Source organism: Pygocentrus nattereri, chromosome 23 (assembly GCF_015220715.1).
Source record: "Pygocentrus nattereri isolate fPygNat1 chromosome 23, fPygNat1.pri, whole genome shotgun sequence".
Classification (NCBI taxonomy): Eukaryota; Metazoa; Chordata; class Actinopteri; order Characiformes; family Serrasalmidae; genus Pygocentrus; species Pygocentrus nattereri.
Genome location: NC_051233.1, coordinates 3,217,469 through 3,243,617, shown reverse-complemented (window position 1 = coordinate 3,243,617; position 26,149 = coordinate 3,217,469). Strand labels below are relative to the sequence as shown.

General features: G+C 40.5%; 1 protein-coding gene across 1 annotated transcript in view; it reads left to right on the top strand.

Annotated features, from left to right (window-relative positions):
• The window catches only part of trabd2a (TraB domain containing 2A), a 74,611-nt gene that overhangs the window by 44,291 nt on the left and 4,171 nt on the right, over positions 1-26,149 (top strand). Inside the window, exons 5-6 of the mRNA XM_017717396.2 lie at positions 17,389-17,479; positions 21,089-21,337. Coding sequence (XP_017572885.2) covers positions 17,389-17,479; positions 21,089-21,337 — 340 coding nt within the window. The remainder of the gene's footprint in view (positions 1-17,388; positions 17,480-21,088; positions 21,338-26,149) is intronic.

The following is a 26,149-nucleotide window of genomic DNA, read 5'->3' as shown; positions in this document are numbered from 1 at the left end:
AGCACTAGCATGCCCCAACATTCCCTTTGATAAATGGAATGAGCTGAACCCAACTCAGCTATGCACTTTGACCCCTGCGCCACCCAGAGCTGTGGCTGTACGCACCTGGAATAGGGTTTTATATTTTTGCCTCTGGCCAACTTCCATTGCACTCCCAAATAGTTGAGCTCCTATGAAAGGGGAAAAGAATTGCTTATCTAGTTATTAGCGTACTGTTGATGATTCGGAGGAAGAAGAATGATTATACAGACCCTTTTAAGTTTTGAGCCACTGGAGGCAGAATAGCTGGAAGGGAAAGGCCATGTGATAACCCCAGTGATTTATGCCCAATGAGTATTCTCTGCTCCAGAAGCTGTTTATGGTCTGTTTACATGGCAGAGACCTTTTCACCCCTTTTCTTTTCCCCTTTCATCCTTCATTTTGGTGCAGAAGAGAGACCTATTGAAGGTAATGTTGAATTAGTAATGTGTTGTACCAACAAGGTTCTGATGATGGGATCACACAGTGTTCTGTGTTTACACTGGACATCCATACCAGCCGAAGCACCACATAAAACAGTAGGGATGAGTATTTTAACATTTTTTTTGTCTTTTGGATAATGTCAATAACTTATTAAAAAAGCTTGCAAGCATTTTAAAATGACAAAATAGTAAACATTATATCATTTTTTTATTTCAAACTGTACATGACATATTCAAATATCCGTATAAGTAAACAACTACTACGCTTAGTTTGGGTGTCTGTATATTTAAGCAATAGAACATGAGAGGGAACGTGTTATATCAAAACATCACAGCTGTGATTTGGTCACCGTAGATCATCAAAAGCTGTCAGAGTAACAAGCTCCGCCCACTCGCTGCACAGCCAACAGTTCATTCTCCAGCTCCTTACACTAAATTCCCAAACGGTCATCACCACCGAGCAGCTTTTCTTTTTATTATTGCTGTTTTATGGCTCAGTCTGATTTGGTCAGACTCTGAAGATCAGACCACACGTTTGGCGAATGGTGTTGGGTTCATTTCTGGCTGCCGACTGAAAAGCTGCTCAGTGGTGACGACAGTTTCTGAATTTAGTGTCGTCTCATCTTCAGAGTCGGACCAAATCGGCTGTCGGTCAAATGTGGTCTTAAGTGTCCGTTTTTTTCTGTTTGTGGCAAAGTAAAAAGTAAAAAACGTTCAAATGGCTCGAGCGTCTCCTACAGCTGGCAGATTTGTTGCTTAGTAACGGCGTCTCAGCGGAGTGATGCAAGATTTGTGAAAATAATGGTGAAATAACAGCACAGTCAGAACGCCTCTCGACCAATCAGCTCGCGTGGCCGGGACTAACTGCTGCATACATTTGAATAACTGTACCCATTGCTAGCACATGCATATGATTCGGTGGTACAGTGCAACAGACAGTGAAATAAATATTTTTAGATTACTGGGTGATGAAATACAGCCTGTCTTTCAGATTTTTTCTTACAGTTAACCCTATTCCTGAGGGAAAAAAGCTGCAATTTTTTCTACGCTTGCCCTTTAATAACACGTCCAGAAATCCTTAGGATCATAGTTTTCATTGTGTGTCATGAACTACCTTTTTTTTATCAAGAAAACACATAGGAGTGTACATCACACTTCGGTCGCCTGTTATTGTTACTCTAATGACCAAATTAATAGTAACCTTTTCTACGGTGATGTGGATGTATGCATTCAGAAACTATCGCAGTGCAACCATCAATAAAGGCAGCTTCTTTTATACAGTAAGATTTATTCTTTTATCACACAGTAAGCTCTGATTACGCATGCTGATGCATTTTTCTCTAATCAGTGTGGATATGCACTCTCACCAACCACTCTGGGGCAGACTTTAATGAATTAGTAGACTCTGAATGTGCTGTGGACAAAGTTACATAAGAATGGGACATTGTGAGAGCTGAGAGCATGTTAACTTGGCTTTGTAGAAAAACAACAGTTCAACAGGGCAATAGCGCACTAACTAATGAGAAAAGTATGCTCTCTGTTTCTCAAATGTGGGAGCAGATAGCTGGTTTCTGTGGCCATAAGAATCTCTGGCATTGTTTTGCTATGTAATTTGAAATGTTTGCTGGCTGCCTGGATAGTTTCTCCAATGCTTACCTCTGATGCAGTGAATCAGGACTTGTACTGATTGGGCTGTAAAGGTGATTATTCCACTGATTTACTCTGTAGTGAATCAAGCCCACAGTCAAGGATTAGAAGCAGTTAACAGGAACTAAAAAAATAAACTGTGCAAAACTCAGAGACCACCTTTTCATTTGTATAAGTCACAGTCCCATATTAAACGGGAAATTATATAGAAGCCTCAACTGAAAACACAACACCTTCTTTTTTGATGTGTCTTGGTCATCTTAGTGTCGTGCTTCAGTCGGTACCTTGCTGTAGAATATTTTATTTCCTAGTCAAATGTTTTACAGAGTGTATTGTCTGATATATTGAAGTTTGTATGTATCAGCATTCAATCAAAAAAAATAACCAGCTTCAGATTTTCTTGTCCGATCCTGCACCATGCGTGACTGATGGTTGTAGATATCGATGCCTTGAAGAGTTTTTTAGTGTTTCGTCAGTTTTGTTATCGCTGTAGATCGCAAATGTACACTCCATGCCTTAGATGTCCAGTTTAGGTGTTCAGATGCAAGTGTAAGGGCTTCTTGACAGCGACAGATCCTTTTAGCCCCACAGCACCGAGTCGTCTTCTCACAGTGGAAGGATGGACAAAAACACCTGTCGATGTTTTCAGATCTGAAGCAATAGTGGAACTCCTCTCTCAAGAGTGAATTACTAGTTACTAATTGCTAGAAGTACTGTTTATCTGATGGGGACAGTTTTGGTGTCTACCAGGTCCAGCATGCTTGTTAGGAGTCCCACTTTCACTGTATCATTTTATAATTTCATGAACTCCAACAATATTGGAAGCTCCTGTATTTTCACATACTTTTTGACCGTCTCATTCCTCTTAATCTCCTCAGAGATATCTATTTTAGCAATGTTGGATGCACATGTGAGTGAACTTGGCAAAACAGCCAAAATGTGTTGGTGTGGTTTGTGTAGGGAACGTAATGTCAGTCATTCCTTTGGGAACAGATTTTGCTGAGAGGACACGGCTTTAACCCCTCGTTTTTTGGACTGGAAGGATGGAACAGTTAAACTGGCAGTAGGGTTCACAAAAGTGTGGACAAATGAAATACTGGTAAATTTAATATTATACTGAATGTTGGAGGCTTTCCTGTAATTTTCCGTTAAAAATCTTGGCTGCTTTTTTTCAGACTCTGAAAAATGAATCTTTTACTTTCTAGGCTGTTTTAACTGTAACAAATAAAAGAGAGGGTAGTCTTTGAGTCGTGTGCAAAAAGCCCTGAGAAATGACATGTTTTGTTGATTTCTCCTCCACATGAAGCACACTTCAAAAACCCTTTCTGCTGATTTTAGTGCACAACTTCTAGTTATTTGCTCAGTTAAACATATTGGGAAAAAAGGAAATAACATATGCCATACCTTTTACAAAGGCATCACTTTATTATTAGATTTTTTCCATTATGTTCAATTCAGCAAGTAAACAATCACAAACCAGTGTGCAGACATGTGGTCCCTGTTGAGGATATGTTAACTTATCTTTACTTAGAAAATGAGGTATTTGATAGTTATAATTAAGGTTTTACCTGTTAGGCCTGGACCAAGGAGAAAACATAAACACCTATAAACACACACACACACACACACACACACAGTATTGGAAACCAAAGGTAGCTTCCTGAGTGCATATGAAATTTCTGTCCAACAGTGTTATTGCAGTTGCCACTGTTGCCACCATCAGTCTGACTCAGCAGATCCGACACTGAGATTAAAGCTGATTAAAACAGTGTCCTGGCTCAGGAGTGGACACGCGAGACAGCACACACATGTATCCATCGGCCCTCGTTTATTTTTGCTGGATGCTTTACATTGAGCCGGTTACTTTTTCAGCTCTATTTCTTGCTTTCTTAAACACCAAAGCCATCTACCAAACTCTACATTTCACTCTGTTTGGCTTGGCAATATGAGAGACGGTGCATGCACATATGCGTGTGTGCGCCAGAGATATATAATCCCTCAAAGACTCAGAAAGCTGTCTCTGCAACTGCAAACCTGCAGGGCTTTGGTTTATTTAAGTAAGGGCTTCACACCCTTGTGTCTGCGCATCTACATGAAGGGGAGACATTAACCTTAGAAGTCTAGAGTTTTTACTGTTGTTTTGCTCTGCTGTTTAAGTGTAGTTACATAATTAATTAGCTAGTAAGTGACATAAAATATTGTGCAACGGTCAGGTGCCACCTTTCATTAATTTAATTGGTGATTAACCCTTGTGTGGTGTTGATGTGTGTGTTACTCAGTGGTCTGGTGAACCCACCACATTGTTATTTACAGCCATAATAATTTAGGCAAAAATACCAGAGGTGTCCAGCATAGGGTTCTGCTTTTAGCAGCTGTAGCCAGTCAGCAGCCTGTCCTGGCCATCTTGTCCACTCCCTGCGTGTTCAGCCCAGCACCAAATGTGTAATATAAATTTGTGGGGGGTGAACAGAGTGAAGCCCTGAAATGGGTTATTTTATATGTTCTTCACAGAAAATGAGCAAAGGACAAGAATCTGAGGTTGAAATAATAATAAACCACATCATTTTTTCTTTCGGTAAACATTAAAAATGGGTCCCACAGACCACCAAGGGTTAGATAAAAGATAACATCAGCATTATTGAATGCATTTAGGATTATTTGGATTATGATGGGACCGAAAATGCAACCAAGTGCTAAGACTGAACATTGAAGGTGCGGAAAACAGAGATTTCTTCTAAAAATCCAAAAGCAAGTCTCCCTAAAACAATGGAGGCTATAAAGGCAAACACAATACACACCGAAAAATGTAAAATTTTTAAAAAGTTATTGAGGATTTTGTGGAATATCTGTCAATAATTGGCCCTGTAGGTGAACAATTCTGGATCTTTGTGTTCTGAAGGTTTTTCATTAACTTTAATGTTCCGTCCCCTTTCCCTTAAAGTCCTCATGATGTGGTACAGTGTTGAAGCTCATGCTGTGTTATTTCTGGTGAGGAAAATAACATTCATGACATTTGATATCTTATATCTTAGTATAAACGCAGTACATTCCTGAGTCACTTTTGCTCTGACTGCTGTTTGAAAGCCGTCGAGTTTCTCTATGTGGGCTCTGTGCTGAAATACTGCCCAGGTAAAGTCTGAGTTGTCCTTGCTGAGCGTTGATTTTTCAGTCCAACTCCTTTCCACCGTGCACTTTCATATCACATTCTGGCATCGCTTGCAAATTCCCCCCATTTGTTTGACCTGCCCTTTTCCACTTCCCCTTGTCACTGAATCCAGATCAAAACTTTTCATCATCTTCTGTTTTTAATGGCCTGTAAAATTCAGGCTTCAGATGGATCAAACTAAGACTGAAAAAATGGTCCACTGCTACCTGTCACCGTTTCTGATAAATATTGTTTAAGCACCATTCATTCTGTCTTTGCAGCGAGGCTTTTCATGAATGAGTGATTCTCTGTAGTGCTCACAGGTTTTTGCTATGGGTTTCTGGAACTCTCTCTGCCTTTCATTGGGATTCAAGCATGGCACAGGTTCTTCAGCCCAGCCTCTTTATTAGCCAGAGAAGGAATGCACCTCTGGTTAGCATTGGCATTATGTCGAGATGGTATCTGCGCCTGCTTCTCTGCCTTGCATCTCTGAAGAAAACCAGATATAACATTCAAGCAATGACAGTGCAGTGGAAGGCTGAACAGAAATTTGGACCCACAGTTCTTGCATTTTTTTAATTGAACCTCCAGCAGAAAGACAGAACACTACATTGTAATATTGCTGCAACTGTAAATACAACAAATCAGTCTCATATACGATGTAAATATGCAAATAGATAAACTTTATTTCTACTCTTATGTTTATTTTTATTTCTATTTTAATTTTCTGCATGGGACATATAAGTTTATGTGTAATTATATCGATCCATCCATGCATCCATCCATCCATCCATCCATCCATCCATCCATCCATCATCAGCAAACCAATTTTTGAACAGCATTAATACTCTTATGTACACTCACCAGACACTTTATTAGGTACAGTTCAGTTGCTTGTTAACACAAATAGCTAATCAGCCAATCACACGGCTGCAACTCACTGCATTCAGGCTTGTAGAGGTGGTCAAGACAACTTGCTGAAGTGCAGACCGAGCATCAGAACGGGGAAGAAAGGGGATTTCAGGGGCTTTGAACGTGGCGTGGTTGTTGGTGCCAGACGGGCTGGTCTGAGTATTTCAGAAACTGCTGATCTGCTGGGATTTTCACGCTCAACCATCTCTAGGGTTCACAGAGAACGGTCCGAAAAAGAGGAAATATCCAGTGAGCGGTCAGTTGTGTGGACGAAAATGCCTTGTTGATGTGAGAGGTCAGAGGAGAACGGGCAGACTGGTTCCAGATGATAGAAAGGCAGCAGGAACTCAAATAACCAACCAGAATCTCTGAGGAACGTTTGCAGCACCTTGTTGAAAGTCTGGCACGAAGAATTAAAGCAGTTCTGAAGGCAAAAGGGGGTCCAACTTTTTAATAGCACCTAATAAAGTGGGCGGTGAGTGTAAGTTATTGTGATTCTTCTTTTTTCCTTCACTGGCAAACAGCTTAGTGGAATTTTTGACTGCCATTTTTTTACCACTCTCTCACGTTAGCCACCACTATGTCTCAGACCTGTCAGTAGTTTGTTAGGATAGCAAAAGCGCTCCATTTTTCAGCTAACCACCATCCACCACAGGTTAGCAAAGACGAATTTCCCTTCTGTCAAAGTTCAGGAGATGGTTACTGAGCAAGAGTCCAACAAAAATACATCTATCCTGTCAAAACATGTGGCTACTTTGTTCTACACTGTGTTTCCCTTGTCTCCTACTTATCATAGGTGCCTGATTCCTTTTACCCCTCTATTCTGTCGAAAGTATCTGAGCAGTATTGCAAGACAGTAATGAGATTTCAAAAGCTCTTTGCCTTATGAAATTTCCCGTTACTGAAGGAGTCATGACTTCAGATTTGGAAAGCGACACAAAGGGTATTAATGAGTGCATAGTAGAATACTAAAATAACATTGAGGAGATTTTTTTTGGCCGTTTCATTGGCTTCAGCTCTACTGGACTTTGTACAGAGCTTACCTCCACAATCCTAATAAGCCAAGACAGAAAAAAAATCATATTTATGCCAAGCCTAGAGGCTCCAACAACAACAAGCTCTTTCAAGGTATTAATATCACCACAAAAGACCCTGGGTGTGGCTTCGGAAGCCCCTCGTATCTCACACATTTCCCTAGTATTGAATTAATACACGTTTTGGCACTCTTCGGGTGGGATCCGAATTAGATGAGATAGCTTCTTCCATAACATGTAATGAATTCCAGAGTCGACTGCGTTATGAGTTAATTCTTTCTTTTTGAATAGGTTGATTATGAGCATTTGTTCAGACAGTGACCTCAGTCCATCTCTGCCTGAGAAGTCAGTGTTATTTCACATTCATACAAACCCATGAAAACATAAATTACTAGCGCTTTAATATTTTTTCTAGGTCTGCTGGACCTCGAAAACAGTGCAGCACTTGTCTTTTGAGGTATCCTTTGTAGTCTCAAGTTTCCTCCATGTTTAAGTAGACTGTGCAATGTGCAGTTCAGCTCTTAAATCCAAACTCTGTCCTTATTTCACCAGATTCTACAAAGTTCTTTCACAGTTGGTTGGTCTGCTATTGCTGGATTTTGCCTTTTTTGAGAAGCAATGTGGAGCCCTTAGCACATAAGCACTTCAGTTAGAAAGCTATAAATTTAGACTCAGTAGACCCACTTGTCTGAGGTCTAACAATTAGTGTCTGTCCTGCAGACACCAAGACTGTCATTTTGACCTAGTGGCTAGTTACCTCTGGCTGTAATATCCCATTACCCAAGCTATCATTGACGGGCGGGCCTCCAACCTGTCGTTAGCCTGATCCCTGGCCAGTTAAGGGTTAAGCTAGGAGCCAGCTAGTCCAAGCTGTTAAATCAAAGACTGGCCTCTCAGACTGGCCTCTCAAGGCCAGCAACACTGCACACTGCAAGAGCAATCCTAGCCTTCATTCAGGATTCATATACTATTTACTCAGGCATTATTTCTTTATCTCTCCACAGCAGCAATTGCTTTGTCTGAAAACAGAAAATAAGCAGGAGGAGGTGTAATTTACATTATTAATCTCAGGAGAACGTGATGATGTATAACAACGCCAGCACGATTTCCAAACTGTGGATCTATTTCTGAGCATGTCACATCTAATCCCTCACTTTCTGAAGGATTATGTTTAACATCGAGCACTTTCAAACAGCCTTAGCTGTCCATCAGCAAAGGAAAATAACGACTGTGGTTTAGTAAGTCCGTAATCTGCCCATAAGCGCGAGGCTGAATGTAGGATGCTGAAGTCATGGTGCACGCATTAACTGGAAATTTCCCTCTTTGTGGGTGGTAAGGCAATGAATAAAACAGGCCTCAGTGCCATTTCTCTGCCACATACCAAAATACCCATTACAATAAGTGGCATCTGCTTAATACCAGTTAAACACCTACCATTTCTTAACTGTCAGCATGCACCCAACGCACGCAGTGATTTTTCAATTACACATTCTGGTCCTTTTCCATTCCCTTCTGACAGACACATGGATTTCCATGTTGATTTCTAAGCTACTCATTAGTGCTGTCCATCCATGGACAGTGTGAGAAAACTGTCAAAGAATATTCGTTTAAACTTTGCTGTCACGAGTTCAGTGAGGTACAAACGATTGAAATACAATAGGCCTTTGTTACTGTGGGTAATAATTCAGATTGCTAACCATTAACACATATTGTATGGGGAAAACAGAGAACCTGATAGCTGCTTGTTCTTAGAGATTGTTAACATGATTGTGTTTTATTGTTATTGTAATAAATGAAGTCACAACATACTTTTCTGATCATGGATATTGTCAGCACTGTATGTTTTAGTACAAAGAAAGCAGAATTAGTCCTGTTTAATTTGATGTACTGAAGCACAGTAAACACTGAACAGAATCACGTAGTTTTGGAAAGAATTTTTAAATATGGTTACTGGGACATTTTATCTGTGTTAACATATCAAAACTCAGAAAAACTAAATACTGTGATGCATTTTGTGTCATGAAAATGTCTTCAAGTATTGTGATATATATCAATTACCTCACTTGCACTCATATGATTGATCCTTTCTTTCTATTTTAAAAACCTTCACATTCAAGTCAGCTTCATAAGAGGCTTAAGAATATGTGGTTGTATATTCTACGCAAGTGGGAGCAGTAGGAAGAGGCTGTAAAACTGACAAAAGTGAATCATCGGTGTGTTTTTCTTGCCTGTATGAGTGTGTATGTGTCTTCATCTCTGCTTGGCTCGTGTTAAGGTTTTCCTGCAGTGTGGGAAGTTCTTCTGTTCTGGCTTTTGTCCTGCAGTTGCCAGAAACACACACAGAGTCATTTTTTTTATATCACACTGAGCTACAAAAAAGGCAGTTGTGGGAAATGCTCTAGAGTTAAGATGGGATACATGTATCAATCACTTTGACCAACACGCTAAAAATGATTTGGAGAAACTTCAATTAATAAATCGACAGAATCTGAAATGTGTATTTAATATTCGTGGACTCAGCCGGGTTACTTACTCTTTTAAGTTAAACCAGCAAATCTTCGTTTTTCCAACAGAGTCTGCACCACCCCCATCTAACTCACACAAACTCTCTCTCACTGCACATAAACGTATACTGATACTGAGCAGGCGAGACTGGCGTTTCTTAGTCTGTTTACACAGTTGTCAAGCTCTCCTGCTGTCTAAAGGGGTGCTCATTGACCTTTTGGTTGTCAGGCCTCTGATTAGACTGCACTGGCCCTTCAGAGCCAGAGGCCCACTGCAAAGAGTGAATCCAACTCAAGAGCTAGTCCTTCTGCCGATTGGCTTTCATATTCAAACAGGACACAGTATTGATTGCTAGTCATGTGTAGTACGTAAGTCCTGTTCTGTGGCAACTCTTTCAATGACTGCGACAGGGACTGGACTTCTTCCAGAAAGAATAGCAGAATCAGTATAATAAAAACAGGTCATAATTACATTTACAGCACTAGGTGGACATTCTCATCTACAGAGACTTACAATTTTGTTTTATTTTACAAAGGTGGGCGAAGGTAGTGTTTGTCCTATATTCCACTATTGTGCAAATAGTTCCTTGAGTCATATTTCTGTATTCGGTTTGTACAAACAATTCTGAATAGTCATGGAATTTGAGATTTCATTATGTAGTTAATCATTTACATGAGAATCGTAATTGAATTGAAGGTCAGAGATTTCCAGCCTAATAACTGTAGAATCAGCACTCAACCCTAAAGATCATTTATAGTTTGTGAAAAGTGAAGCAAGCTTTCTGGCTCTGGTAATGCCATTGACAAAGTAGAGGTGATGAGATATCTCTGGCCATCCGCTTTTTTCTCTATCCTCTTCCACCTCTACATTCTTTTTCCTTTCTTTTCTCATACGCTTTACCCTTAATACACCTCCTCACGTACCTTTCAATCCAACTTCTCTTTCGCCATAGATCTCTCTTTCTCTCTCTTTGACTGCCGTGCATTCTTGCAGGAGCAGGCGATTATAGGCTGTCAAGAGTCCAGGTCTGTTAGGGGGATGTATACATAAACAGCTATACTGGCCTGCACGCCCAAAAAAGCAGGCCACCTCCGCAGTACCCCAGTTTATTTATTTAACATGGCTCTCTAAGCCCCTGCTCACAAGCTCTAATATAAATATTACAGCACATGGAAAAGAAACTGAATTTTAAGACGTGCCACTCGCTCTAATAATTGGAGCGAGGGGCTGGAGGACACTGGCTGCTTTCTGGCCTTCTGCTATGTGTGACATGTATGTGAGCGTGTGAGACAGAGAGGGAGAGATGAGGATGTTACGAAGCTCAGGGCTTCTGAAGCTCAGGGCTGAATAGCACTCAGTAAGTGAACAGCTAGTGGCCCCTTAAGAAAACAGCTCTGTACACACGGTGCAGCTCCACTAAAAGCCAGGCAGAGGAAGTTTTGAATAAAAGCTTTTAAGCGGCCAGCAGGGCCTTATCGCCAGCATCTTAGCTCATGCAGCGGGGCAGGCCCTGGGGTTCTGCGTATTTCAGGCACATGAGAGACCCGCTGCACATTAGAACGGTGTATTTTCTCTAGACCCCACTTTGGCGAACGGTCAACAGCCCACTTAGGGCAGTTCGTCGTAGATCAATACTGCCTTTCAGGCTGCTCAGGGCTAGCAATCCAAGCCTTAGGACAAAATGGCATTGTGTGGTGCTCCTATATGGATTTATATGGACAGATGCACTGAGGTGTTGACACACTGGTGGATTTTTCTTGCTCTCCAACCATGATCTTATATTTTGGGAATGAGTAAGACCCCCTAGGTTCTTATTTTTCTTCAAAAGTAAGTTTTCCAAAAGAGATGGTTCACACTCGTTTAGGTCAGTGATTCAAATCGGTCATTAATGTGATGAACCTTCATCCTGAACTGACCCTCATGAGCTCCTCCTACTCAGTAACGTCACGTGACTGAATCACTGCATCATCAGCACAAACTAACGAGCAGAACGAGCTTCGCTGAGAAGATCATTAACTCTGATCAGCTCTCAGCTTCATTATTAGAGCCAGACGAGGGAGGGAAAGGTGAGATGAGCTGCTTTTCCACCGTTTACAGGCTTTAACGACTGTTCGGTGGTGATGCAATGATAACGTTGACTGAAAAAGATTTAACTGAAACTACTGGAGCTCAATAGTATACTCTAAAATGATTTTTGTTACAAAATGTTCAGCTCTTAAAGTCAGTATAATTGCCAAAAAATCCATATCAGTTGGATTCTACCTATAACCTATGAAGATTTATGAACCTACTGGTCTGGCAAACCTTAATACCACACACAGACATTCTCCAGGAATAGGCTGGAGCCACAGGCTGGAGTCACCCTCTAGGTCACTCCCTGGCTCCAGACAGCCAAGACGGCTCATTTCTCCTTAGGCTAACACGGGAGATTAACACACTGTTCACAAGCTTGTCTGCTGCAGCACTATCACCACAATCACGTGTGATTCAGACAGGCAGTGAAACCTCAGACAGTTGGCTCTGGTTAACTGTTGATAAAGTCTAAATGTCAGATTGTGTTGTTTTTCCTCTACTCATCTGCAGTTTTCACACAGGACAATTTTTGCTGTGTGTTTTATGATTATTGCTTCAGATATGTGTGAAAACCTGGGTTACCAACTGGGTTATTTAGTTATTTTGTGGTTCCATGTTATACAGACTCCTCAATTAGCCTATTTATCAAGGACCCTGACTGATATATCTGTAACTTTACCTTTACGTACTGATTAAACTGTGAGAACTTCTTTAGCTCTCTCTGAAAATCTCACACATTCCTCACTAAGATGAATATATTTCTTGAGTCTGTGACGGTGTTGGTTTTTGAGGGTGTTGCTGGGCAGCCTGGAGCCAAGGCTTTTGCTGTATTTACTGACAGGCTAGTGTCTGACACTAAGCTGGAGTGGGCGCTCACCAAAAACACAGGAGAGGAGCAAACTTAGTTGGACTCTGTTAATGAATCGAATTGATCTAAAACACATCAATTTAGTTACAACCCTAGTGTAGCCAACTTGATTAGGCCAAGCGTCTGATTATTAGAGCTACGTGTGTAATTAGTGTTGGAACGATGCTCTACAGGGAATCTAGTGGTGCATTTTAAGAAGCATTCAGTGCGATCTACTGTGCGTTACATCGTCTGGAAAATAAAAGCAGAAGCTAAACCTAGGTTAGTATTTGAGGCATATACACAACCCCTGCTTTCTACCAATGACAGTGTGATCTATATCTTTAATCGGGCATGAAACAGACTGAGCCTTTACAAAAAGGATCTATAGTGGATCTTCCAAATAGCACTCAACTTAAAGTTCAGTTGCATTTAACAGATATTTAGCTGAATTTTACTGATCATATACTGAGCATTTACAAAGCAGCTGTAGTGAACCATCCAAAAATAGTGTTATCGAAAAATGATATCTAAGAATTGACCAAATGAACCCAAACCAACACAAATAGTCAGATCTTATCTTGTTTGGACACATATGTCAAGCTTTGGTCTATGTTCAAAGCGGAACCTCTGCTTTTTTTTTTTTTAATGCCAGGTGGCTGTGCCAACTGAAGTGTATTTGTATTTTCAGTCTTGAAATATCTTATGAAATCTCTTCTTGCCTTTCAGTTTTGGGACTGAATATAGTTAAAAGCATATAGAAACTGCAGGAGCCCTTCATAGTTGTGTGAATAGTTGCTGAACACGTGCTCCCACTGATTGGGAAAATATCTCTTCTGTCACCCCCTGCAGGCAGCATTTTGATTGGCACTGTTTTACCTTCTTTCACTCCAAAAGCCTCAGTGCATTGGTCTGTGTGTCCAGATTAATAGTGGAAAAAGCGAATGTTTGCTTTGCTGAACTCACATTATTCACTAGTGGAAAATCAGCTTGCTTTTCAGGGATGTACGTATGAGTATAATGTTTTGTGCCAAGTATGTGCCAGGCAAGAGGGACTTCCAGTCTGAACACAAGTGTGACGAGCATTAAGTTTGTAACTTGCTCAGCTTTGATTTGAATAGTGTTGCCTTTGGACTCCCTCAGTAGGTTCAGGTTGAAAGTTGCCCTTTTATAGTGTTGCACGGCGAAACTAGTTCCAGCTGCTACCCGGATCCTAATGTTAACTACTATAAAAGAATCAGCCAAACTGTTGTTCTTATAAAAGCAGCTTTCACTAACAACCTTTGAATACTGTTTTTCTGATCTGTCACTTTGAAAGCTTTTGGAGTGCGGGTGTGAGGTCTAGCGCTCGGTGATCGGTCACAGAGAGAAGCTTAAAGGATAAGTCTCAAAGCACAAAGCTGAAACACTTGGAGCTTCCCTTCTGTCTGACCCACCTAAAGCCACTCATTAATCAGAATCAGCTGTGCTCTGCAAGTGTGTAGGCCTAATACTATACAGTCTCATTATCGTGGGTAAAGTGGTACTCATTATTCACTTAGATCAAACTGCACTGGGCCACAGATTTTAAACCTGCAGCATGAGTATCTTAAACCTTGCATGTTGCTTGTGTATTTATGTAAGGTTAAAGCAAAACCTTACCTTATGTTTTTGCCTTTTGTATAATTAGCTTCTGTACAGCTGTATTTAGGCCCAATCCCATTTCTTCTTTTTACCCCTGACCCTTGTTTTTGAGTGTTGAGTTACAGGGGTAGTGGTTGAAATCTTGCCCTACGAAACGGGACCCTCAAATAAAAGAGCATCACTTCATTAACAGCTACTAGCGCCGCTCTGTAGGCGACCCTGCCCGTCTGCAGGGACAGCAGAGGAGGGGAAAGTTCAGCTCCTCCCTGCTGGGCTTTAGTTACATTTAGGGCTCATACGCCTTCAAAGAGGGGGGCAATTATTTATTATCACCCCCCCCCTAATTCTTCAGTGATATGAAGCTGATTCTGATTCTCCAGATTCTTGTTTGAATTTTCCCGTTCCACCTTAAATACAGCAGATACATTCTGGCACTTCAGGCATCAGAATTGCTGGACTATTTAAGGTGGAACGGGAAGGTTAGCTAGCTAGCTACCGAGACATTAGCATGATACTAATGATTTTTTTATGCTTCTTATGAAGAAAATTACCATAATACACTGAATTGACATTAAACTAAGATAAAACAGTGGTTTTCTCACATTTGTGGGTTTCTTTGGTCTCTTGTTCTCCGTCTTGCTGGTTTTTCGTCTTTCACATAACTCTCTGTTTGGAGTCTCTGAAAAACCTCCGTTTGAAGAACAACGCAGCCCCAACACTTCACTCCACCCCTCTATCAACAAAAATTATGACACCCTGTCGGTAGATGTGATAGGAGCGAGAGATAAAATGTGATTGGGCCTAAATCGTTCCCCCCTTTGCTTTGGCCTTTAGCGGTCATTTTCTCACACAAAGTAGGGCTACAAAAACTGGTTTGAATTAAAAATATTTCTAAAATTGTTTATGCATCAATTGCTTAAAAATAGCTTATTATATTATAACATATATATTATAATTATAACAATATTATATTCACATGGCCAGAAGCATGGCAGTGATATAGCCTCTGTTGTTCCATTGTTCCATGAAAGTGGAAATTGCTTGCTGCATAGACAGAACCTGAAGTGATGGTGGGGGAATGGAGAGGAAATTAAAAAGGCATATTAGACAGAGTGGTCAAGCTGTCAAAAGTTAATTCATTTCAGAAATAATCTTTAGTGTAAAGATAAGCAAGGTCAGCCGTTTGAATACACTTAAAGAGTCAAGATTTGCTGGTCTGCAGTAGCGCTAAAACATCTCTAAACAGAAAACTTCAAGTGGTCTAAGAGCTGTGGGCCAGGTTGTGGCCTATGTTGCATGGGTCAGTCGAAAGGGCAGCCCAGTGGGGCTTTATGTAGCCCTGATAGTTGTGTGTATATGTGTGTATGACAGGGAGAAAGAGATAGCGAGTTTCCTTGAGGAAAGGTGGTTGGCCTTGTGGCCTGTGTCAAGCCTGCTGGCTACCCCACAAGGTGAAGTGAGGCATTGTAGGTTCAGGTTGCTATGTGGAGGGCTCTCCGCTCTCTCCCTCTACACAAAGGAAAGGGGGCTGCATTGTCCCAAGCAGATCAGCTATGCTTCACAGTGCAGTGGAAACAAAAGCCCAGCCTTTCATCTGGCCCTCTCAGCTGACCCACGCAAAGCAGGCCACAGCCTGGTCCACAGAACCCACACTAAGAATAGTCTTCATGCAGAAGCCAAATCCCTGGAGGCTTCAAGGCTTCAAAACCTAGACTCTTCAAGGGGATATAGTTTACTTTGCTTATTTTTAGAGCTGCAACTAACAGATCTATAATGGAAAAACCTGTTCTTTAGTATTCAAGTACTTCATTAACTCTAAAGCATATTATTATTGCTTATCTTCGTCTCGATCGCTCAAAGTATCTGTGCAACAGGCAGTTTCTTGTTTTATAATGCAATGAAACTGTATCCCCCCAACACTTCCCCAAAGCCTGGGTGTATCATATGAACAGTATAGAGTGCTTTAAAACACATTAGCTGGGTTTCCTTTCAAATGTCTAGAGCAAAAACGTAAGCAAAGTTCTTAAAATTAAAAGGAAAAGGAAATGCAAATGAATCAGTGTTGCCATCTGCTATGGTTATGCACAAATATCTGAAGATGAAGTGGCATCAGCACGTAAACCTGGTCTTTTGCATAGCCTGCCTACAATTAAAATAAAAATGCCAGTCAAAACTGTTACAACTGTCCTGATTGTCACTTATGGCTTCAGAAAGTACATTTACATTTTACCATTCTTTGCTGTGGTTTTCCACATGCCGTTTGTTATATGACACAACTTCACCAGAACTGGAGTTTTGTGCCACATATACATAAAGTGGAAACCTTTCCTACAAGGCACAACCAGCACAAGTGTACCAGAGCACACCAAGTCTCGCTCACCATGCATGGATTTGACCCTTTAGTAGCCATCTGACAGCTGTACATTGTAGTCTTAATAATTCAGAGATGCTGTCATGGCCCATTTAATGAGCGCTGAAGTCATTGTCCTGTTTTCTGATAGGGTAAATAGTTCTAGTATTAAAATGTCTTGCAGCTTTTAGGCTTGTTTTTGAATATTTGGCTTTTACATCCAGGTTTTTTATGTGTATTTCGAAATTTGCAAAAAAGATGTGGATGGAAAACCAGCTATTTGCTATAAAATGGCCTCATTTTCTCACACTTAACATTTTTCAACAATGCAATGAAGCAGAAGAGATGAGCCATGCACTGAAACACATACAGATACACGCCCTTTCTCTGCAGCATGGCCAGCTTAGGCCAAACAGACACCAGACTTACTCCAGTCTATTGTTGGTAGGGAACCTCCCGCTCGTAGACAGACTGAAAGATTTTGAAGACTGTTTATATCGTGCCATTTTTTTTCTAGAGAACTAGTCTAGAGGGAGTTCTGACAGAGGTACTCGTGTTAAATGCTCACTTCCTGTAAAAGTGACAAGCACAAACGTGTTTATTCAGGTCAGTTGTTAAGGCTGAGATTGTGAAATATTGCCCTATTGTGCTTCATTGCTCATACACTGTATCACATTACGCACAAGAACTGAGGATTTGCCAGGGTCGGCCTTTATGCACTTCATATGTGTGTGCGTCTTGGACTACTTGGCTATGAAAAGAGACTGACCAGGCCAGTATTTACATTGCAGGTCACTTCCTGGGCAACAACACAGTGATTGATGTTCTAAGTCGCCAAGGCTATGAGGTGGAGCACACACCAGCAGGCCAGCCCATTAACAGGTAATGATGAGGTAACACACAACTCATACACACCTTCACACACACTTTTCCAGGCGCGTCCTTTTCCCTTAGAAAACTTTGACATCACTGTAACTGGACCACCACAACCATAAGGCAGCCATATATGAAGACATTGTAAGCTTTCCAATTGCCTGGGGGATTTTTAAAGTAAATTCCACTCCAGAGACACCGCGAATGACCTCTTACATTGCCCCAGGGGGTAAAAACATTCTTGAAGGTTGCACTTTTTCACAAATCATTGTTTTGTGTTTTGTTTTTGTTCCAAGTCCCAATCTTTAGTGCACTGCTGTGGGAGTATGCTGTTTCTCAAACACACATTCAGACCCTAGCTGCGAACATGCTGCGGTCTTATGTTTCTCAACAACAGCAACACCATCAACACTATCTAGTTCAGGACTGGCCCTCACAAGTCACTGTGGTTTTGATTGACTCAGTGGCCTGAACATAGTATTCAGAGAGAACTGTAATTTCCAAATCTGCCGTACTGGTTGCTTTGGGCACTAATGCAGAGCATCTTTCTCTGAATTCCAACAGTGACGTACTACTTGCCAAAGTATCAAGACTTTGGTGGAGGAAAAGGCAGCGGCCACAAATTTGTCATTTATTATGAGCTGCCCGCAAAGCTTGTCACTGTGAAATTTCCAACCATGTTTTATCCCTCACATTACATGTGCCACTACATTGCTGGCTGTGCCCAAAGGCTTGCACATTTGTTTATTTTATATCTCGTATTTCTCTGTTTTCACTGACTGGGTATCAAATGGAAATAATTTTCGAGCAAGCGTGTACTTTTGTTGATGCAATTTCATTCCGCAGGCCAAAAACAGATGTCGAGATATGCTCTGGCTCGCTTGAAAAATGTCTCGTCAATAAATAATTGAAAAATATGCCCAATAATAAGCCCTTTTTTTGTTTTTCGGTGCTTGTCCATGTCCGTGTCCATCATCAAAGACAAGCTCAGGTCGGGATCTACCACTTCCTCGCAGAACCAACTTGAATCAACCAGTCAGCAAGTGAACCGCCAAATGTTTAAAGGCAGCAGCAGACTGTAATCCACTAATCACCTAATTGCGCCATTTGGACCAGCGATGGTGGCGATTCGGCTGCAAAAATAAACTGCTTGTCAGGGTGGCACTATTTATAGAGTGAGATCAGAGTCATGCTTCTGACACTGAAGGTTCTACCAGGAATCTCTATAGCTGTCAGCCCATGTTTTCATGTTGCAAAAAACAGGTTCTCACGTAACCATTATCAACTAAATGTTTTAAAATATATATACAATATAATAGTTACGTAATATCTACATGAACCATTGTCAAGCTTACAGCAGTACCTCCAAACTTTTCCTTTGTTTCCCAGGGGTTCAGGGGGAGTAGATCGTTTGTTTGACTCCTGAAATGCCTTCTTGTGGGCAAAGGGTCCAGACCAGCAAGTCTGTGCTTGCCTAAATACACCAGTCCACATAATCAACTGCAGAGGGTCCCCTGGGTCTCCATGCTGGGCCAGAATGAAGCCATTGTGCATAGGACTCGCAATAACTTTGCCACAATGCTTTCACAACCTGAAACTTGCTGCTGGATTTTAGAGCTTGGAAATAAAAGCCAGGTTGTGAAGGGCTGAGGTTGTTGAACATCAACCCAAATTTAATTAAATTTCATTTAAAACTCTGCACTATTACATATAAAATAAATACCAGAAATGAACTTTTCATGCTGTATTGAACAGACGGCTGAACGGATGGTTAAACAAATAGAGATACTGTAGAGCTTGTGCTTGAACACACTAAAAGACAGGATAGGTCACTCTGTAAAGCACCAGTGAGTCTGGAGTAGCTCCTGTTACACCATTTGTTGGACTCAGATATGTAAAAAGCAGATAAATCAGCAACACATTATCACTGTCATAACCTCAAATTGCTGTTGTCGGAAGAAAACCTTGTATCTCCATTTTTGACATTTTTCAGTTTTTTGACATAATTTGAAAGTACCTGTTACCCTTTACACTGTGTGTAAATTTAATGATGAATGCACGAAAAGAAATGGCCCAGACTTGCTTGGGAAAAAGTCTGGTTCCGCTGACTTACGTTAAAAGTAAAGTAGATCTTTATCTTCTCTTGTGAAGTCATCATTTTGTTCCAACATCTTTTTTTTTTGTTACTTTTTTTTTTACACCATTTGAAAAAGCTAGCACCCCTTTATATTGTGTGAATGCTGGGACCAATTAAAAGTAGTCTGAAAATACTTGAAATACTATAACGTGCATTAAAGTTAAAGACATTTTTTTCCTTCTTCTACAAAGTCCTCAGTCTGGAGATAAACATTGTTACATCAGTAACAAACTGCCTCCTAAAGCTGCTGTGCTCCACTAAGCCTCCCTCAGAATGGCTTTGCCCTAATTCACACAGTAAAGCCACTGTCGCACGCTGGAAATTTACAACAAGGAAAAAATAAATGTTAATGCGAAGTCCTTAAAGACTATAAAAAGTTGGGGAAACACTGGGGTGCAGTGCTTAAATCTCAGTGTATCTTTTAAAGTATGAACCTTCCTTAAATCTTTAAGGTCATAAACCCCTGGAATTTATGTGTTTCAGGAGAATTTACACACGCCGCCTCCCTCCCTCCTTCTGGGTGGCTGTTTCTGTCTCGTAATCAGATAACACAATCAGTTCATCTCTCCGTTCTGCTTTCTCCTCTGTTTTATCCCCCCACGGTCATCAGCACACACGCAATATGCCACACAGCCGATGGTGAGGATGCAGATTACACACCCAAGAAAAACAATCTTCTCATTTTATCAAGCTATCATCCAAAATATGCAGGCAGTGGTCAGAGGAAGAATGCTATTTCACCTCACCTTTCTTTCTTTCTCCCTCTCTTACACACACACCCACAGACACACACACACACACACATTTATGAAATGGATGGGGTGCCAGATTGGAGGAGACACTAGAAGCCTGAGGTCCGGAAAGTTCCATTATAAAAATGCACCAGCAAGTTGGAGGAGGTTTGGCTTCCCAACTTATTTGCACCATTGCCGCTGTAATAGATTCCTGTAATGTTTCAGACACCATTTGTAGCCACATGAATGTGCATCAGTGAAGACATCTCTTAGAGCCAGATTGAGTTTTCATCAGAAACAGATGCTTCCTTTTTTATCTTCTGAAAACCCAATATTCCGCTTCATCAAACCCATCTCCACTTCCACCCCAAAAATACACAAACCTCAGAGAATTAAGACCTTCTTAATGTTCATAATGGAGAAAGTAGCAGCCCACCATTTCTGTGTCCGAGAATGTTTAGAATGCTTCCTCTTAAACTATGAATATGTCTGGACGGAAACTAAAATTTGAGGACTAAAAGTGGTGATAACACTGCCTGGATTACTAGTTCACTAAAGTGTCCGAAAGGTTCTGCACAAATCCCATCCAGTGCTTTCTTTCAGGCATCTCCAGTTAAGCCAGGCCATACACGGTAAAAAGGATTCCAAAGGAAAATCCCCAGTGACTACGTAATCGGGTCCAAGACTAGGCTTAATTTGTGCCTGTAAAACCAAACCATTCATTGGAACCTTCTTTGCCCTCTACAGCGGACGGCGATCTCGTCCTCCCAAAGAGGACGACATCTCAGACGTAGAGTCCCAAACCGAAGTCTTCCTGCACGAAGATCGAGAGTGGCACCCCCTAGAGGAGGAGGATCCTCTGCCCCACCTACTGCTTCCAGACAGCCTAGAGCTACTGGAGAAGGTGGAGCGGAAGCTGAAGAAGAAGCGGCGAAACAAGCAGAAGAAGCAGCGCCATCGGCAGTTCAATGACCTCTGGGTTCGCATGGAGGAAAGGTAGGTTACGTTACGTTACATTTACTCCATATATAGCAGAAGCTCTTATCCAGAGTGACTTGCAGTTGTAGGTGAATGTAACATTAACAGTTTAGCCCAAGGACACTTATTGGTATAGCAGTGGCATCCATGCCCACCTCACTCCTTCTGGGTGGTTATCTCTGTTTCATAATTAGGGTTTGACAGTCTAAGGGTAAGGTGTCCCAATTTTAGTTGAGTTGCCCTAAATGTAACTAAAGCCCAGCAGTGAGGTTGCTTTATTATTTGAGGGTCTCTCATTTTGTAGGGCAAGATTTCAACCACTACGCCTTGTAACTCAGTTCCAAGAGGTTAGGGTGACACTCACAAACAAGGAGTAGGGGTAAAAAGAAGAAATGGGATGGGCCTAAATGTGGAAATGTGGAAAACATCATAGGACATGTTGGAAGCCAAGAAAGACTTCAAAGGACACTTCAGCCACAAGCAGCACCTGATAGATAACAGCTATTTTTTTTTGCATATTCAGAATTTTTCCAGTGAAACATTATTTTTGGCAAGGATTTCTGGAAATCCTCCAGGTGAAATTTCAAAGCTTTCATTCCCTTTCGCCATCTAGACCTCATTAGCCAGTTGACACAGTCGTAGTCCACTATCGAGTTCCAGAGCCCAGGTGTGAGGTGGTTTCCTCCTGACTGTTTCATGTTACAGTCTGAGCAAGAGGATGAGGTGGGTCATGTTAGCTAAGTGTAGTGTAGAGGACTGGGGAGCTGGTTGGGCGGTGGTTTGCCTGAGGCCCTAGCAGGTTGGTGAAGCACCGGGGAACAGGAAAGGATTGTCTCTGAGGCAGAGATGATACTTTGTTTGAGAGCTGTAGAGGATACACAAGCTCTTCTATCACATCAGACACATATACACACAGGATGGTAATTCCATCACCCCCCTGCAGCACTGATTCTGTCTCACCTGGTGCCTAGCTTTGAATACACCATGGATCTAAGATACTGAGGGAACTTTACTCTGTGTACAATTTAGAAAAGAGGTATTTAGCCCTGGATTTTGACTCCAGTTTCCGGTCATGGATTTTGTAATCATTGGTTGGTGAAACTACAGTACTGTGCGAAAGTCTTAGGCACCCAAGACACGTTTTCAAAATCTATTTATTTGTGTAGTTTCTGTTTATTTGCCGAGAAAAGTGTTAATATTTGAATAAACTAAATTTATAGAATATTAATTAATAATGATTATATATATATATATATATATATATATATATAATAGAAATAATAAATAGTGATTTTCTGGATGTTGGTGTATGTGTTTAACCATCTCCAAGCCTCTCCTCCTCGAGGAAGTCCAGTATTATATGTAGTTAAAAAGCAGCTCCTGGTTTGACCAATCAGTGCTCAGTAAATTGAGCTCATGATGTAATTGATGATATTAACGAGTCTCTGTGGCGGCTGTGAAGGTGTCCAGGAAAAATATGGAGCCAAGAAATTCTTGTTACTGTTTATTGTTTTTCTGTTTATTTGAATTATGAATACGACTTTATTCTAATGTATATTCTGATAAACTCACTGGTGAGGTCAGTTGTTTAAACATTTGCTTAGATGCCTAAAACCTTCGCACAGCACTGTAGATGTCTTACAACAGAGTTTCTCAACTCCAGTCCTAAGGAATCACTGCTCTGCAAAGTCTCTAGTTTTCCTTGCTGGCAGTAGAAATGACAAAATGTATGATCACCAATCTTTAATCATACTGTGCCATACACTCTGGGGCAGTGCCCCTCCTGTCACTAGGGTGGTTCCTTCAAGGTACCTTCAGTCCCTTTAGTCAGGGAACATAACTGAACCATAATCCACTGAAATGATCTGTTCTAAGCTGTACTGACTCCACACACCAGCCTCGCCTCGCCTCCAGGCTTTTATTCTACTGCTCTGTTTTAAAACATTCGGTTATGAAAAGGAACAAATACCAACTTTTCACCTGGAGGAACTGATTTAAGGTCCACAACCAGACCTTAAAACCACTGTTGCACCTGTTTGAGGGAACAATTACACTGTCCGTACTTTGATCGGTTCTGAACCTTCATTTCTAACAGTGTACTGAACTGCCCAAATGACAGGGGCTATTGTTGAAATGCCTTTAAACCACAAAGATAACACTACACAATAAAACAGATTAATTAAATAAACTGTAATAAGCCTTCTTCATGATGACTAGCTGAACTGAACAACTGTCATTGTCAGCTGTCAGTGTAACTTAAAACCTGTATATGGATTTAAAATGTGTATATATATATATATATATATATATATATATATATATATATATATATATATATACTTCATTTTGTTTTTTTGTTTTTTTAATTCACCTCTTTAGTTCTGTGCAAAATATGCCTTTAACAGATTGTCTATAAAAATTTATTTCTGCACTCAGCAGAAAATGAAACCCCAGACTGTCAAAATAAACAATACTTTCTGAATGTAAACTGAATTTCTACCTACATTAGAGCAATTCATCTGGGACAAGAGCTCTGTCTCGAGTAAGTTAATTGAATTTGCATGTAATTCTAAACAAGCAGGTACAAACCATATTAATCCGTGTCCTGAGCCAGAAGGAATCATAAAGAAGAAGCAAACTGGCTGGACTTTTAAATTCCATCCATGACCAGAAACTGTTGACACAGTCAGAAAAAGTGGATGTCATTTAACTTTTGGGGGGAAAAAAAAAACACTAACAATTTAATTTGTCTTTTTCCTCCATTTCTTGAAACGCAGAGCTTTCTAACCTTGACTTGTGCCAAATTCTGCCTGCTTCTACCCTTTTTCCTCCCTTTCTCTGCATGGAAAATAGCCCTGTTTATTGTGCCTGCACGTTTCAGAAATTCACACATTTCAGACGGCCCACAAACCTGACGGCACTACCACGGATTATTATAAACATTCACGCTGGAAATTGTTGACCAAGGTCAGCCCTGAATGTTTACGCATGTTGGCCGATCATCATTATTCTATCAATTTTTTTTTCCAAGCTTATTTTTAGCTTGAATTCTTCTGAAAACACGCAGCCCCCCTCACTCTAAACTCCTTGGTTTACAGGGGGAGACTGAGTAGCTGCTTTTCTGCTATTGCTTTGATGCACGGCCTAATGCTAACTGTCAAAGGGCATTAAGAGTCTTTGCTCTTGATTTCCCTGGCATGATTTCGTAGTGGAGATCAAGCTTAAGTAAATCTTCATTCAGACTTCTGAACTAAGGATTTAAAAGGAAAAAAGTACAGATGAAAAAACATTGGAAAGACAAGTAGGAAAAAATGACAAGAAAGCTTTGAAAGGAACGTCTGAAACAAGCAACCAAGGCTAATTAATGCCAAGTAAATATTGACTAGAAGCATATGAATCAGACAAAATGCCTGAATATTCAAGCTTGTTTTGAGCTGTTTTGTCCCAACTCATAAATACCAAGTGCTGATAGCCATAAATGGCCACCACTTTATTCTGTTCCGAATCCTATCTTATCCTCATCTCCATCATTTAATTAAGTTTCAGACATCAAACACAAAGAGTGCAGGTCCCGATTGTTTGTTTTGCTAACAGAGGCGATAGGACAAGCTTGAGAAATTGGAATTTTTGTGTGAGTGGCATTTTCTGGAACAAATCAAGATGCAGAGAATAAACCTGTAAGCTTTTGTTTTGACTGGCTGAGGCCCATGCTTGACCATGTGGAGGGAGGGAAAGATAAAAAGAGAGGGGAATGTAGGGGCAAATTGGCTGCATGCAACAGTTTAACCCTTAGAAGTCACAGTTGTTGTTAGCAATACAAATCATACATAGTGTAGTTATAGAGCATACAGTGTATTTATAGAGCATACAGTGTAGTTAGAGTTATAGAGCATACAGTGTAGTTATAGAGTTAAAGAGCATACATTGTAGTTATAGAGTTATAGAGCATACAGTGTAGTTAGAGTTATAGAGCATACAGTGTAGTTATAGAGTTATAGAGCATACATTGTAGTTATAGAGTTATAGAGCATACAGTGTAGTTATGGAGTTATAGAGCATACAGTGTAGTTAGAGTTATAGAGCATACAGTGTAGTTATAGAGTTATAGAGCATACATTGTAGTTATAGAGTTATAGAGCATACAGTGTAGTTAGTTATAGAGCATACAGTGTAGTTATAGTGTTATAGAGCATACAGTGTAGTTATAGAGTTATAGAGCATACGGTGTAGTTATAGAGTTATAGAGCATACGGTGTAGTTATAGAGTTAAAGAGCATACAGTGTAGTTATAGAGTTATAGAGCATACAGTGTAGTTATAGAGTTAAAGAGCATACAGTGTAGTTATAGAGTTATAGAGCATACAGTGTAGTTATAGAGTTAAAGAGCATACAGTGTAGTTATAGAGTTATAGAGCATACAGTGTAGTTATAGAGTTAAATATCATACAGTGTAGTTATAGAGTTATAGAGCATACAGTGTAGTTATAGAGTTAAAGAGCATACAGTGTAGTTATAGAGTTATAGAGCATACAGTGTAGTTATGGAGTTATAGAGCATACAGTGTAGTTAGTTATAGAGCATACAGTGTAGTTATAGAGTTAAAGAGCATACAGTGTAGTTATAGAGTTATAGAGCATACAGTGTAGTTATAGAGCTATAGAGGATACAGTGTAGTTATAGAGTTAAAGAGCATACAGTGTAGTTATAGAGTTATAGAGCATACGGTGTAGTTATAGAGTTATAGAGCATACAGTGTAGTTATAGAGTTATAGAGCATACGGTGTAGTTATAGAGTTATTGAGCATACGGTGTAGTTATAGAGTTAAAGAG